The sequence below is a fragment of the Bombina bombina genome, chromosome 6 (genome assembly GCF_027579735.1).
Source record: "Bombina bombina isolate aBomBom1 chromosome 6, aBomBom1.pri, whole genome shotgun sequence".
Classification (NCBI taxonomy): Eukaryota; Metazoa; Chordata; class Amphibia; order Anura; family Bombinatoridae; genus Bombina; species Bombina bombina.
Window position 1 is genome coordinate 124476945 of NC_069504.1, and position 16300 is coordinate 124493244.

The following is a 16300-nucleotide window of genomic DNA, read 5'->3' on the forward strand; positions in this document are numbered from 1 at the left end:
TGTTTGCATAGCAGTGGTACAGCAGAGGTGAATGTCTGTATATTCTTATTAAGGCTGGGGTGCTTTTAAAATCAAGCTGAAGGAGAGAGATATATTAGCGTCAGATTGGCCTGCAAAAGTTTAAAGGAATGTCTATGGACATTTGAGCTAAGGGTCATTTAAGCAAACACAGGGAAAGTTGAAAAATACAGAGATAAGACAGAGGCATTCATGCAGGGGAATAAACCATTAAACAAAGTACACAAAATTTATATGGGCCTTAACTGGTTAAACTAACTTTTAACAAAATGGTCAGACATAATGGTGACAAAATATGCATTTACAATTATCAAAGCAAAAAACAAAAAAAAAAAACAAAAAAACAATATATATATAGCAATTCACACATCAGAAAATAACAGGGTTGGTAAAATAAAGTGATATTACTATCTTCCATAGGCTACCTGTTTGCATAGCAGTGGTACAGCTGAGGTGAATGTCTGTATATTCTTATTAAGACTGGGGTGCTTTTAAAATCAAGCTGTTTGCATAGCAGTGGTACAGCTGAGGTGAATGTCAGCAACAACAGGATTACATAAAGATGCAGATGGTTTCAGTAAGACTTTTGCCAGTTTTGTATCCTCAATACCTCGTAAATCTAAAGCACCACAAGTATCTGCATCGAGTGGTTTGAAAAAAAAAAAGGAAAAGTTACACACTTCTTTACTGACCAACCTTCAACTTTTTGACAAGATGCTTGGAATTGCCCAAGGTCCTTTTCTAATTTGTCTTTAAAGGTCTTTTTAAAAAGGAGAAATGTTAACAGCGTAACCTTCAGTTTGACTGATTAACAGGATCAAGACCTGGAGTATGTGGGTCAGGTGCTCAATAAGAAATCATTGGACTTCACCCAGATGCTGTTTACGCCCTGTTACCTGCTACATATTCAGTGTAGTACAATAAACACTCTGGGGACATTCTGGCAGCAATACAGAACAATAAAAGACACTTCTGAGTGAAAGATTTTTTGAGGCCTGCCCATTAACCTAGTAGGAGTCCTGTGACATTGACCAGACCAATTGAGGTATTGAAATCTGTAATAAGATTAAATGCAGTTATTGTATGGAACTTGGTAATCGGAGAAGTAATTGCATCAGTACTATCATTTGTAATTTGTTTTGAAAGCCTTTAAAGTGTCCAAAGGATCAGCATAATAAGGACGATGGAGAATAAAATTCCTTTAGCAGTGAAGTTGTATCTCAGGAAGAATTACTAGAGTTTCAGGAGCAAGGCAGGGCACTGGAGCAGGTACACATTCCTCGCCTTTTAGCTGGAATCTTTGTTTCACATTATAATTCAGCTTAAAAAAAGGAGGATATTACACTAAAACATCTGAAAGAGAATGAAGAATCTGGCTGAAAAGCACACAACACCAAAGAAAGGAAAACATGTACCTCAAAGGAGCAAAAGGGACTCAAATGTAAAAGTACAGTTTTAAAGTATAGTGATGATAATCTGAATCCCCTTAAACCAGCATATATTGTTCTGGGAATAGTACTTTGGAAAATCAACTTTGTTGGAGCTGAGTAATTCATAAGAATCTGCTATGGTAACACTGGTGTCTTCATAGGAATTGTCTAACAGAGTTATTTGCCTATCTATTTATGATGCTGAAAATCAGGAGATGGACTATATTACAGGAACAGAACACATATCAATGGGGAGTTGTACACAGGACAGCCTGACCGCACCTAAATGTGGAGATGGTTCACCCATATAATAAGAATGGTTTTACAATTATTAAGGGTTAGAAATCTAAAGTAAAAAGAAAATCTAGTCGACAATAAACATGTTTTCACAATCTGCAAATTCCCAGCTGCATCCTGTGTTAAGGTTGGCAACAATAAGTGTAAATAGTGTAAAATCTGCGCAGGCCAATTAAGAGGATTGTATATAACTCAGAGACTTGCCCATGGACATTCTTTAACTTCAAGACACCAGACTGACTGGCAATAAAGATATTCTTTTTTGTAGGAAGAACAGGTTATGTCAGGGGTCAGCAACCTTGGCTATCCCGATGTTTTGGAACTACATTTCCCATGATGCTAAGACATTCTTAAGCTGTCTGAGCATCATGGAAAATGTAGTTCCAAAATATCAGGTGAGCCAGGGTTGCCTACCCCTGGGTTATGTGCTCCATCTTTCTGATCCTTCAATACTGTTAAATGTAGGAGTGTGGTTGTACAGTTCAAAAGATATAATGTACTTTGCCATCAGGTCCTGGATATAATTATTATTGTTTATTTCTAAAATGCCAACAGATTCCACAGTTCTGTAAACAAATTATGCTCCAGGTGAGTGGGTAGAGGAAGTCACCAAATTGTGTCCATCATAGATGGTCCCAAAGGACAAAGGCGCCCTCCAAGGGTTATGGTCAATGGCAGACAAACACCAGGATCAGCTCTTCTTAAGGCAAGTGGTAATTCTGAATGAAAAAAAGAAAACAAAGGTGCTCCAATGGTGCAGCAGATTACAACAAAAGTAAAATATATTCCAAAGTCCCCTCTACACACAGGTACTCACAAAGGTAGCGCACTATAATGCAGTGCGAGTCGGGCAGGCTGGATTGATCTGAGCCCACCAGCTGTCTCACACAGGACAACACAGTATCCTTGATTCTGTAGAGTGGAGGAAAGAAAGGGAAGGGGGGAGGAGGCTCCAATAGTGCAGATGATCACTATGATATATATAAGATCTCCAAAATACCCCTCAATATATATAATAATGGATAATAATTCACATATTATCCATTATTATATATAAGGGGTAACGCTGTAGATCGGATATATATGCATTATTATTTATGATGTGTATGTTTTTTATGTTATATATTTATGCATTATGTAATTAAGGTTATCTTGTGTATGCTTGACCACACTTTGATATATTTATTAATATACTATGCACAATGCCAATTATGGTGTAGTGGGAGTGGTTTAGATTAATTCTTTCCACAGCACTAGACAATTACCCATTTGAGTCATTTGTTTAACTTCGAACATTGGTATTGGATGTTTCTTAATTACTGTTTAACCATTGAATGCTATAGATAAGTTGTGATTCCCATTTATTGTTATCACTGTCTGAAGAAAGGGTGCCATTAGCATTGCAGATTTTGCAGATTTTGTATTTATTTTAAGTTTGTTTTAATAAACTACGCCCCCCACCTAGGGGTGTCTTGCTTTTTTGGGGAATCCACATCTTATGTTTGATTGCTTTTTCACCATCACCTTGTTCCTGTTTATCGAAGTGAGCCAGCTCGTGGGCTCTAATCTATCCAGACTGCTAGACTTGCACTGCATTATAGTGCTCCTTGTTTGTGAGTATATCAATATAGAGGGGTATTTTGGAGATCTTATATATATCATAGTGATCATCTGCACTATTGGAGCCTCCCCCCCCCCCTTCCCTTTCTTTCCTCCACTCTACAGAATCAAGGATACTGTTTTGTCCTGTGAGAGCCAGCTGGTGGGCTCAGATCAATCCAGCCTACCCGACTTTCACTGCATTATAGTTCGCTAACTTTGTGAGTACCTGTGTGTAGACGGGACTTTGGAATATATTTTACTTTTGTTGTAATCTGCTGCACCATTGGAGCGCCTTCTTTTTCTTTTTTTCCATTCGGAGTGGGTAGAGGACCCTGCCAAGAGTTGCCAGCTTTTGTATATCACCTTTCAAGAAGGTGATCTACAGGACAGCTGGACTCATAATATGACAAGCTAAGGGTGTGCAAGGGGCTGACAAAAGAAGAAGAGGAACTGGGATAATAAAAGGATAGCACAGCTTTTATGCACCCCCAAGCAGCGCAGTTTTTAAGGAGCACTTTAAAATCCATGGGAAAGTCTTCTGGAGCAAGGCAGAGAGTTCCATAAGATTGGGGCCAATCTGGAGAAGTACTGTAGAGGGGATTGTGAGGAGGTAACAAGAAAGGAGGATAAAAGGTGGTCATAGGCAGGGAGAAGGGAACGGTTGGGAGAATAGCTTGATACAAGGCAGAGAGGGAGGAGTTTTATTAAGGGAGGGAGGAGTTTTATTAACGGCCTTGAGTGTTTCAGTTAGAATTTTGTGTTTTATTCTGGAGGCTAGAGGAAACCAGTGAAGGGATTGGCATAGAGGTGCAGCAGATATAAGCAGTTATAAAATAACTTAATATATATGGCCTGCAATTAAAATGATGAATAAAACATATTGCAATGATTTCCATTAAGTATAACCCACTGCTTATTGTTTTTTTACTACAATTAAACAGACTGTTTTATATTTAATTAATCTCCTCCTTTTTCCAAAGTCTACTAAAAGAGAGCTTGCAGTCTATTACTTTTTTTTAAGTAAAAGAGAAAAAGGATGTTCCTCAGCAGTATATTTTGAAATTATAGTTGCGTTAAGGAAATTAGTATTAGTGGAATTAATGTTTAATAGGCATTTTTAACCTTCACCCTTTGAGTTATGTTAATAAAGTTGGAAAATAATATAATATTAGAGTTCTGTGGAAATGGAGAGGCGTTTTAAGATTCATCTAGCATCCTTTAGTCTGTCCCAGTACTATGGAGTTTCTAATAAAGCTGTATCTGTCTTGTATTTATGGATTATCTGAAGTTTCACTGATCCCCAGTTAGAGTCAAATGAACTGCCCCCATTGACTTGTCTAAAGTAGTTTTAGCTATTGCTTCATTAAGTAACAATAAATCACAAACTGGTAATGTGTTTAATCTAATTCTCACCAGAGTTTATAATGAAGTGCTTGAGGGCCTCTGTGCATTCTAGTATGAATCACTTCTGACCTTACTCTATAAGAAAGAAGATTTTACAGATATTATGATTTGGCATCCCATATCTCTTCTAAAAGTGATGATAAAGTCATTATCTCAGCTTCATAGCTTGATGAAGCTAATGTTTATTAAATCACATGTAGCATAGTGGCATATTACAAAACTAATTAAAAACATCATAAACTCACATGTTTATATTCTCTCCCCCCTCTGGCCACCTCTCTGTCATTTTCACTTTTTCTGTTTTTTTGTTTTTTCTAGAAGCATGTGGGGATCATATAGATGAGGGAACAAACACCCTATTTCTATAGCAACAATCTCTTGTGCTGCTGTTTTCTGGATGAATCTGTAAACATATAGTAGACTCACTGTTTACTGTTAACAGAACACTCTGGCAAATGTGCAAGGTGAACATACTGAGCTGTGTGCCTGGGAACCCTAGTTCAATTAAATTAAGTGCATGGTCGTCAAAAATGATATATGCTAAAGACGTAAGGCATGTACATTTCAATGTTAATACCCTTTAAATTCAAGTGGTTGCACAGTGCCATAGTTATTATACTATCTTCAACTATAACTCTCGCAGGACTTAAAAGACCCCAAAACAATTCCCCATCAAACTGGACAAGCTTTAATTGCATTGATGAAAACGACATCATACAAACATTTAAAAAGCTGCATTCCACAACCTGCAATCTGAATCCTGGCACAACACTTCTTTTAGTAGGGTTCATGGACCTCAGTGCACAGGGATGTTCCAACATTATTAAAAGCAGTTCTCCGTCCTCTCCTAAAAAAGCACTGATTGGATCCAGACTGCATTGAGGATTACAGACTTATCTCAAACCTTCCTTTCCTAGGAAAAGTAATTGAGAAAGTTGTTGCAACCAAACTGGAAGCATGGCTATCAACCAGACAATATTTATGACTCATTCCAGTCAGGATTCAAGACAAGGCATAGTACTGAAACTGTGCTGGTATGGGTACTAAATGATACTCCTGATGGCAAAAGACAGGGGTGAGTGCTCAATACTAATTTTCCTTGACCTCTCTGCTGCATTTGACACTGTAGACCATTCAATTTTAATAAACCGCTTGCAAGATGTCTGTTGGCTGAGTGGTAAACTCAGATGGTTTATATAATTTCTGTCTGACAGAACTCAGAGTGTCATCCAGAATTTGGATCTCTGCACCTATCCCCTTGGCATGTGGAGTGCCACAGGGATCCATCTTATCTCCAATATTGTTTGCCATTTATATGCTTCCAATGGGAGATATCATAAGGCAGCATGGCCTCAGCTTCAACTATTATGCAGATGACACAAAAATATGCATCTCCTTCAAGCCAAACTCAAACGTTCCAGTAGAAACATTGAATACATGGCTTGATGAGTGCTAGTTTGTTGAAACTAAACCCAAACAAAAACAGAAGAAATTGTTATGGGTAGAGACAGTATGGTGATATATATTCTACAGCAAGATCAACAAATTGGTCTACAATGTGGAGGGTCAAAACTACAAACCTCAAATCTTGATGTTATGCTTGACAGTGAACTTTTCTCTGAAACATCATATATTATCCACAGCACAAGCCTCATTCTTTCAGTTAAAGAATATAGCAAGGATCAAGCACTTGATTCCTATAAAAGATCTTCCCACAATCATATATGCATTGGTGACATCATGTTTGGACTACTGCAATGCTCTTTATCATGGTCTCCCAGAAAAACTACTTTATCACCTTCAGTTGGTACAAAACACTGCAGCAAAGCTGCTAACTGGCTAGCCACAATATGGCCAAGTATCACCCATCCTCCACTCTTGGCACTGGCTGCCAATAAAACAGTGCATACTTTTCAAGATAGGTCTGCTATCCAACAAATCTCTGCATAATCAGGGACCAAGCTATTTAAAAGACTGGTGCCCAATATCCCAACTCACACTCTTCAATCTAAACATTCCCAAAAGCTAAAAGTGACAATAATTTATAAAAAAATGTGATTTGCAAGCTTTTAGTCATGCCGCCACATCTATATAGAATACCCTCCGCAGCACAGTGAAAGAGGCCACTTCTCTGGACATTTTCAAACAAAGACTTAAGACCTACCTGTTTACACAAGCCTTTCAGGAATAAAATCTTTAACTTCTAACCCTCTTATGTAAATATTCATTGTGTTAAGGTCTTTGAATCCAACCCAGAGAAAAGCTCTATATAAGTTGCGGTTATTAGTAATATTATTATTATTATTATTATTATCCGTTGATTGTTACAGAGGCCTGCACTCTTGTACTCTCATTGGTAACCAAAGGTAGATAGATTCACATGTTGGAGCACCATCTTTGTATCGTGACGATATTTGGAATTTAATCAGGATATTATTTCTAAAAAGTGTAAGCAGGGATAGAGGCGCCAATGGTGCAGATAAATGGTGGTACAGATAGCACTAATAGCCCACTATACACAAAGTACTCACATTTATTGAAGGCACTCACTTGTACCTATAGAGGCGGGCTGGATTTTAGCAGCAATCCAGCTGGCTGATCCAGGGTAGAATGGCTGGTTCGTGGGTGTCAGAGTTCAGATACTCTAAAGTAGCATAGCAAGGCAGTACCATACATAACACTGAGAGTGGATGTATATTAAAAAAATGGATTTATTTAAAACATATAAAAGAGTTTACCACTCATCACAGTGTTAAAAAAGTAATTGGTACATCAGGAATACATGCGACGCGTTTCTCAGTTCAAACTGTTTCCTCAGGCATGTTTCTAAACAAATCTTTACTCCTTATATAGGGCTATGCTACTAAAATACACCCACATCCCACCCCCAACAATTGGCATGACACAAACCAATCAATATCCCTCATTCAAAATAGATCAGCCCCTGTAGTTATATGATCATATAAATACTTAGATAGGGATATAGTTACTTATAATATAAATAAATGACCTTACTGCTTCTTAAATTCTGTGTATATATGTATAAATGTTTCGGCGTGTCATGGTATTTTAATGGCCAACATTCGATAATTACGAATATTCGTCAGTTCTATGTTTTAATTGGATGTCCTAGCCGTCACTTATAGTGTATTAATAGGACCTGTGCTTATTGCTTAGGGTTCGTCCATTTGGCTGTCAATCAAAACTACTTGTCAGTCGTTGCTAATAAGTTAAGCTTCCAATAGAAAAGCTAATATCGGGCGTGCCCCTAATTTTGCTGTCATCGGTATTGCACTACAATAGACGCCCATCAAGGAAATGTATTGGTTGCTCCATGGTGATTGGTTGCTCCATAGTGATTGTAAACAGTGTATCCCATTGGTCCTACTACCGGATGTTATATTGGAGCGGGGATCACTATTGGTCAGTAAAAAATGTAAACACAGTGCCCTATTGGTCCGGCACTGTGTTTACATTTTTTACTGACCAATAAATAAATTTTTTACTGACCAATAAATAAGCACAGGTCCTATTAATACACTATAAGTGACGGCTAGGACATCCAATTAAAACATAGAACTGACGAATATTCGTAATTATCGAATGTTGGCCATTAAAATACCATGACACGCCGAAACATTTATACATATATACACAGAATTTAAGAAGCAGTAAGGTCATTTATTTATATTATAAGTAACTATATCCCTATCTAAGTATTTATATGATCATATAACTACAGGGGCTGATCTATTTTGAATGAGGGATATTGATTGGTTTGTGTCATGCCAATTGTTGGGGGTGGGATGTGGGTGTATTTTAGTAGCATAGCCCTATATAAGGAGTAAAGATTTGTTTAGAAACATGCCTGAGGAAACAGTTTGAACTGAGAAACGCGTCGCATGTATTCCTGATGTACCAATTACTTTTTTAACACTGTGATGAGTGGTAAACTCTTTTATATGTTTTAAATAAATCCATATTTTTAATATACATCCACTCTCAGTGTTATGTATGGTACTGCCTTGCTATGCTACTTTAGAGTATCTGCACTCTGACACCCACGAACCAGCCATTCTACCCTGGATCAGCCAGCTGGATTGCTGCTAAAATCCAGCCCGCCTCTATAGGTACAAGTGAGTGCCTTCAATAAATGTGAGTACTTTGTGTATAGTGGGCTATTAGTGCTATCTGTACCACCATTTATCTGCACCATTGGCGCCTCTATCCCTGCTTACACTTTTTAGATTTCCTCCTATTGGATGCTGATAGAGAGCTGCTTCCTTGTTCAGCCAGCTGGATTGATGTTAAAACCCAGCCTGTGTCTACTGGCACAACTGAGTGCCTCCTCTTATTGTGAGTACATAGTGTTCACATACGTTTGGTGAATTAAAAACCTCCATTGATCTGCACCATTGGCGCCTCTTTTTTGTTGCTTTTTCTTAACAGGATATTATTTCTTCATACTTTAAAAATATTTTTTTCTGTGAAAGTATATAGTTATCTTTGAAAAATAACTTGTTTACGAATGATTACACACTTTGGGCCAGATTAGAAGGGGCGCCCTAAATAGTGTGCTCAAAGTAAAAAATTAGAGCGGCCACATTAGCACATTCATTACAAGTTGAAAGTAAAAAGTTAGTGCGCGAGTGAGGGACTGAGGCAAGCCAACTACAGCATTTTGTAAATCATGATCTCATTAATTTCTTCCCAATTGCGCTAAATTCCTATGTTCTTCACATAGAAGAAAATGTTCTTTTTTTTATTTTAAAATACAGTATATATTTCTATATATAATATATATGAATATGCTTTTCAAAAAAGGATATCTAAATAATGAAGCAAATTATATTAAAAAAGTAAAATGGAAAGTCGTTTAAAATTGTAGTCTCTATCAGAATGGTGAAAGAACAAATGTGGGCTTCCTGCCCCTTAAATAATAAATTTAAAAAAGGCTGCATTCCCTATTTGTAAGAGTACTAGAAAATGTTTGTATATATACCATTTTTCCAGTACTTGCAAGTATATATTTTTAACGTTTTTATGTGCTGCTTATTATATCTAAATAAATGCTTTAAGTGCTTTCCTGTGCTCCGCTTTTTTCTGCTCTGATTTACTAGAAAATGTTTGTACCCTGTTTCTAACTTTTTGCATTGAATTGATAAATATGCACCATATCATTATACAGGTGGCCCTCGGTTTACAACGGTTCAATTTGCACCGTTTCAGAATAACAACCTTTTTTTCAGTCATGTGACTGCTATTGAGAAGCAGTGCATTGATTAAAAAAGCCAGTAGATGGAGCTGTCTGCTTGTGCTGCAGCAAAGATATGCAAGCCAAGCAAGCTAAAATTAATCAGTTTAACCAGACCTGAGCTATCGAGCAGATTTCAAAGGAACAAGATCTTCCTGTCTATAAATCAGTCCATATTGGAATGCATAGAAAGAACTGTTTGCAAAAAAATGCAAGTAAAGTCTGTGTTGTGTAATTATTTTATTAGGTTTATAATGCTGTTTAGCAAATGTTTTTGTTCATTTAACTTAGTTTAATTATATATTCTGTGTTGTGTGATTATTTTTATTTGGTTTTTAATGCTGTTTAGCATGTAAAGTCTTCATTTCAAAGCTTTAAAAATAATGTATTAGGTGTTACTTATGACAATTTTGAGAGGGGCCTGGAACCTAACTCCCTCACTTCCCATTGACTTACATTATAAACTGGGTTTCAATTTACAACGGATTCGATTTACAACCATTCCTTCTGGAACCTAACCCCGGCGTAAACTGAGGGCTACCTGTATAAAGATTGTTAGTATGGCTTACTCTCCTCAATTGAAAAATAGTTTGTTGACTGTTTAAAAGGAAATAATACCGAAATGTTGAAACACTTGAAAAGGATGCAGCATATCTGTAAAAAGCTGACTAGAAAATATCATCTGAACATCTCTGTAAAAAAAGAAGATATTTTACCTCAAAATATCCTCAGTAGCCACATCCCATTGTAACAAGACATTAAGCAGTCAGTCAGGATGCTAGTTCTGGGACTTGCAAGAGATCTGGTACGTGCAGGCACAGTCATTTTATTTCCCGAATTAATTTAAGGAAGTTTGTTATAAAATCTCCAAGATTTCAGTGAAATCTCATGAGATCACAATACAGCTGCACTGATGAAGCTGATTGACTGACAGTAGCTGAAGAAAGAGGTAAAATATCTTCCTTTTTTACATAGAGATGTAAATGTGATATTTTCTTCTCAGCTTTTTACAGTTATGCTGCATCACTTTCAAGGGATTTAGCATCTTGGTATTATGTCCTTTTAAGCATATTGCACTGCAATAAGTACTTGACATAACAGATATAGATATCACATTTTAAAACCAATTCACTTTTCTTAAATAGATAATTCCATAATATATACCCCTGATTCATACAAACACATTCTAGCAGAGCATGTAACTATGCCTGAACAAGCAAAGTTAACCCTTCAAGAGTAACAAAAAAACACTTTAGGCTAGATTACAAGTGGTTTGCTATTTTGTTGCGCACCACAAACTCGCCAGTTAGTCAGCAATTACTAATCTGGCTTCCTCCAATCAAGGCGTGGTCTCAGGCAATGACTCCCCTGGGGGGAAAGCCGTGGTTGGAGGAAGCCGGATTAGTCATTGCTGATGTGTGAAGAGAGGATCTCCGGGTGGGGGAAGCTGCTCTGGCTGTGAAAAGAAGAAAGGTAAGTTTTTAATCAAAATGGCTGCTTTCTAAACTTTGATGAATGAAAGTGCCCCTGTTTAATAGTATTTTTAAAAAACGGGCTTTCATTCATCAAAGTTTACCTTCACTTTAATTTTAAAAATGTGCCCCAAATGCCTCCAAACTTAAGTGTAAGGTTGTATAATATAAAATAAGAAAAATAGCATTTTTTTAAAAAAACTTTACAAAGCAGTATTTATGTTTTAAAGTGAGTGGGTCAGATATGTTGGGGAAAAAACGGCACTGAAAGGTGCCTTTACATTGCGGTCTAGGGGAACTTTGTGTTCCCTGTAAATATATATGTATACGCTTATATACATATGTTAATATGTGTATATTCATATACATATATATTTATATTTGTTGCCCATCGCTGTGCTACCTACCCCCTTTGCTGCGCTAGTTCCCATGCAGTGTCTGACGTCATAAAAACGAGGCTCCCATTGGAGCCTATGGAAGTGCGCTCTTGCGAGGTCGCATTCGCATTGTACCTTACTTGTAATACCAGCGCACATTTGCGTGCACTGGTATTACTAAGTTGAGTGCAAATATCACTTTCGCGGGAAGCGATATTTTGCGCTCAACTTGTAATCTACCCTTCATAAGATATGGAATTCTAAGCAATATATACAAAAGTACTTTTACTGTAAGTAAACTAAAACCAGCCAAAATAGGTTTCAGAAGTAGTATGAACATTTGCCAAGTGCTTGTGCTGATTGCTTCCCCCTTATCTTTAAGCAGCATAACTAAATTAGAACTACTGCTTTAAAATTGACTTTGACAATGCTTGAAATACATTTGTGCTTAAAATATCCAATCTTTCTTTGTAGAGGAATTCCTGGGAAAAATTGTGGAACAATCATAATTTCAGCAGAAGAGCTGAACAATTGCAGAGTAAGTAGCCTGTCTTTTTTTTTCTTGTTCCTTAGAAATTATACGTTAGATTTGGTCGACTGAAATAAGCCATTTTTTTTAGAAAGGTGACAATTTAGAATGTGATTTTGATATTTCTATTTGTTCTCAAGTGTTTGATTGGAAAATCTTCTTGTTAAAATAAATGAAATCAAGCTGGTCATTGTTACATAATGCACTCTGACCTTTATCTACTATTGTTTCAGACCATATGGATCACCAATCACCAGCTACAGACAAGTGAATGTATAACTTTAAAGGGACAGTCAACACCAAAATTGTTATTGTTTAAAAAGATAGATAATCCCTTTACTACCCATTCCCAGCTATGCACAACCAACATTGTTATATTAATTTACTTTATAACATTTAAACCTCTACATTTTTGCCTAGTTTAAGCCACTACAGACAGCCTCTTATCACATGATTTTTTATTTGCTTTTCACAACAAGAGGCTGCTAATTCATGTGAGCCATATAGATAACATTGTGGAGTTGTGCATGACAAATTTGCTAAAATGCAAGTCAATAGATAATAAATAAATAGCCATGGGGTCAGAGGGCTGTCAGAAGAGGCTTAGATACAAGGTAATTACAGAGGTAAAAAGTATATTAATATAACCGATTAGCTTTTTAAAAAATAACAATTTTGAAATTGACTGTCCCTTTAAGTAAGAAATGTCAATTAAAACTTACTGAGCCAGAGAGAGTTTGATCTATATTGCATTGTGCCAGAACAAAAAACAAGAACTTTTAATAAAATTAACCAAAAAAAAAAATATTCTAAATAAATAAAACACATAAAAGTTAGAACAGTGATTGTACACAATGTATTAAATATTTTTAAAAAGCTAAAAATCATTTAAATTAAGCATTTATTTTTCTTCTTGAGCTACAGGGCAATTTATGTCCTCAGTCATAATTGTTTATCATTTTCTAAAATGAGCTTGTGTGTGCCTAATTAATGTACATTGGCTGGTATTCCTTTACTCTTATGGGGCACAGGCAGAAGGTTTATAGCTTTAATTAGCTGAATAAGAAACTCTTGAACTAATTCATTTATTAAAGGCGAGTTTCTTGTTTCTGATTTAAAATATTTTTGTTAGTTAATGTTATTTACTTTAGCTTATTAAAGGAACATTGTAGCACAAACGACCAGTAGTGTTAAACTTGCGTTTACCCAATACTAATTAGAGCATGTATATCCCTTAAAGAGAACTCAAAAATAAATTAACTTTGAAACATTGTGTCTGTCCTACAGATGAAACTTAATTTTTTTTATTTTGAGGTGCAGGGTGTAGTGGATCTGAATACTTATAATAAATAGCAGTACAAATAAATGAAGGTGAGAATTAAGGTGCTGGATGTAGACAGAGCAAAGACGGACAGTCGTTCAGTTTCATGAAACTGATGACGGGTTTTACAAATTAGGGACAAAAAATGGTGTTCTGAAGCAATTATATAGCTGATCACAGTTCATTTGTTGCACTGATAAATGTATTATGAGAATAAGGTATGTACTTACTAGGACATTTCGGTCGCAGAAACATTTTGGCTGAAAATGGCATTATCGTTTTTTTTTTTTTTGCTTGTTTTTTTTTCTTGGTAAAATTATTGTGTAGCATAATTTTTGTGTCCAATTTTAGTGTGTTACATTCAATAAAAGTGTGGTTATTTTATTTTATTGGCTTTCAGTTTTTCAATTCAGATTCATTCATTAAATATGCAAAAAAAAAAAAATATTTTAAAATAGTTACCAAAGAAAACATGTTTACAGTAGACTTTATATAGGCCTTTAAAATGATTTTTTTTTAAAAAGTAATTTTCGGTTTTGGTTTTCGGCCAAGGTCATCCTGAATTTTTGGTTTTCTGTATTGCTTTTGGTTCTCGTCTACTGTGCAAGATATGTATCAGGCCCTTAAAAACACAGTCAAGTCCAAATCAAACTATCATGATTCAGACAGAACATTCTATTTTAAACCATTTTTAATTTTGCTTCTGTTATCATATGTGCTTAGTTTTCTTGGAATCCTTTGTTGAAGAGTAAACCTAGGGATGCTCATAGGAACTCAGGAGCATGCACGTGTCTTTAATAGTCTAACGGCTAGATTTGGAGTTTTGTCGGTAACGACCCGAAAAACTAACGCCGGCTTTTTTCTGGCCGCACCATAAAAATAACTCTGGTATTGAGAGTCCACAGAATGGCTGCGTTAGGCTCCAAAAAAGGAGCGTAGAGCATTTTTAACGCAGCTTCAACTCTCGATACCAGAGTTGCTTACGCAAGCGGCCAGCCTCAAAAACGTGCTTGTGCACGATTCCCCCATAGGAAACAATGGGGCTGTTTGAGCTGAAAAAAAAACCAAACACCTGCAAAAAAGCCGCGTTCAGCTCCTAACGCAGCCCCATTGTTTGCTATGCGGTAACCCTTCCTACGTCTGCACTTAACACTCTAACATGTACCCCGAGTCTAAACACCCCTAACCTTACACTTATTAACCCCTAATCTGCCGCCCCCGCTATCGCTGACCCCTGCATATTATTATTAACCCCTAATCTGCCGCTCTGTAAACCGCTGCTACTTACATTATCCCTATGTACCCCTAATCTGCTTCCCTAACATCGCCGACCCCTATATTATATTTATAAACCCCTAATCTGCCCCCCACAACGTCGCCTCCACCTGCCTACACTTATTAACCCCTAATCTGCCGAGCGGACCTGAGCGCTACTATAATAAAGTTATTAACCCCTAATCCGCCTCACTAACCCTATAATAAATAGTATTAACCCCTAATCTGCCCTCCCTAACATCGCCGACACCTAACTTCAATTATTAACCCCTAATCTGCCGACTGGAGCTCACCGCTACTCTAATAAATGTATTAACCCCTAAAGCTAAGTCTAACCCTAACACTAACACCCCCCTAAGTTAAATATAATTTACATCTAACGAAATTAATTAACTCTTATTAAATACATTATTCCTATTTAAAGATAAATACTTACCTGTAAAATAAATCCTAATATAGCTACAATATAAATTATAATTATATTATATCTATTTTAGGATTAATATTTATTTTACAGGTAACTTTGTATTTATTTTAACCAGGTACAATAGCTATTAAATAGTTAAGAACTATTTAATAGCTAAAATAGTTAAAATAATTACAAAATTACCTGTAAAATAAATACTAACCTAAGTTACAATTAAACCTAACACTACACTATCAATAAATTAATTAAATAAACTACCTACAATTATCTACAATTAACCTAACACTACACTATCAATAAATTCATTAAATACAATTCCTACAAATAAATACAATTAAATAAACTAGCTAAAGTACAAAAAATAAAAAAGAACTAAGTTACAAAAAATAAAAAAATATTTACAAACATAAGAAAAATATTACAACAATTTTAAACTAATTACACCTACTCTAAGCCCCCTAATAAAATAACAAAGCCCCCCAAAATAAAAAAATGCCCTACCCTATTCTAAATTATTAAAGTTCAAAGCTCTTTAACCTTACCAGCCCTGAACAGGGCCCTTTGCGGGGCATGCCCCAAGAAGTTCAGCTCTTTTGCCTGTAAAAAAAACATACAATACCCCCCCCAACATTACAACCCACCACCCACATACCCCTAATCTAACCCAAACCCCCCTTAAATAAACCTAACACTAAGCCCCTGAAGATCTTCCTACCTTATCTTCACCCTGCCAGGTTCACTGATCCGTCCTGAAGAGCTCCTCCGATGTCCTGATCCAAGCCCAAGCGGGGGGCTGAAGAGGTCCATGATCCGGCTGAAGTCTTCATCCAAGAGGGAGCTGAAGCGGTCCATAATCCGGATGAAGTCTTCATCCAAGCGGGAGCTGAAGAGGTC

General features: G+C 36.4%; 1 protein-coding gene across 1 annotated transcript in view; it reads left to right on the top strand.

Moving 5' to 3' along the window:
- The window catches only part of CPNE8 (copine 8), a 959176-nt gene that overhangs the window by 516072 nt on the left and 426804 nt on the right, over positions 1 to 16300 (top strand). The window contains exon 7 of the mRNA XM_053716599.1: positions 12329 to 12392. Within this exon, the coding sequence (XP_053572574.1) occupies positions 12329 to 12392 (64 nt within the window). The remainder of the gene's footprint in view (positions 1 to 12328; positions 12393 to 16300) is intronic.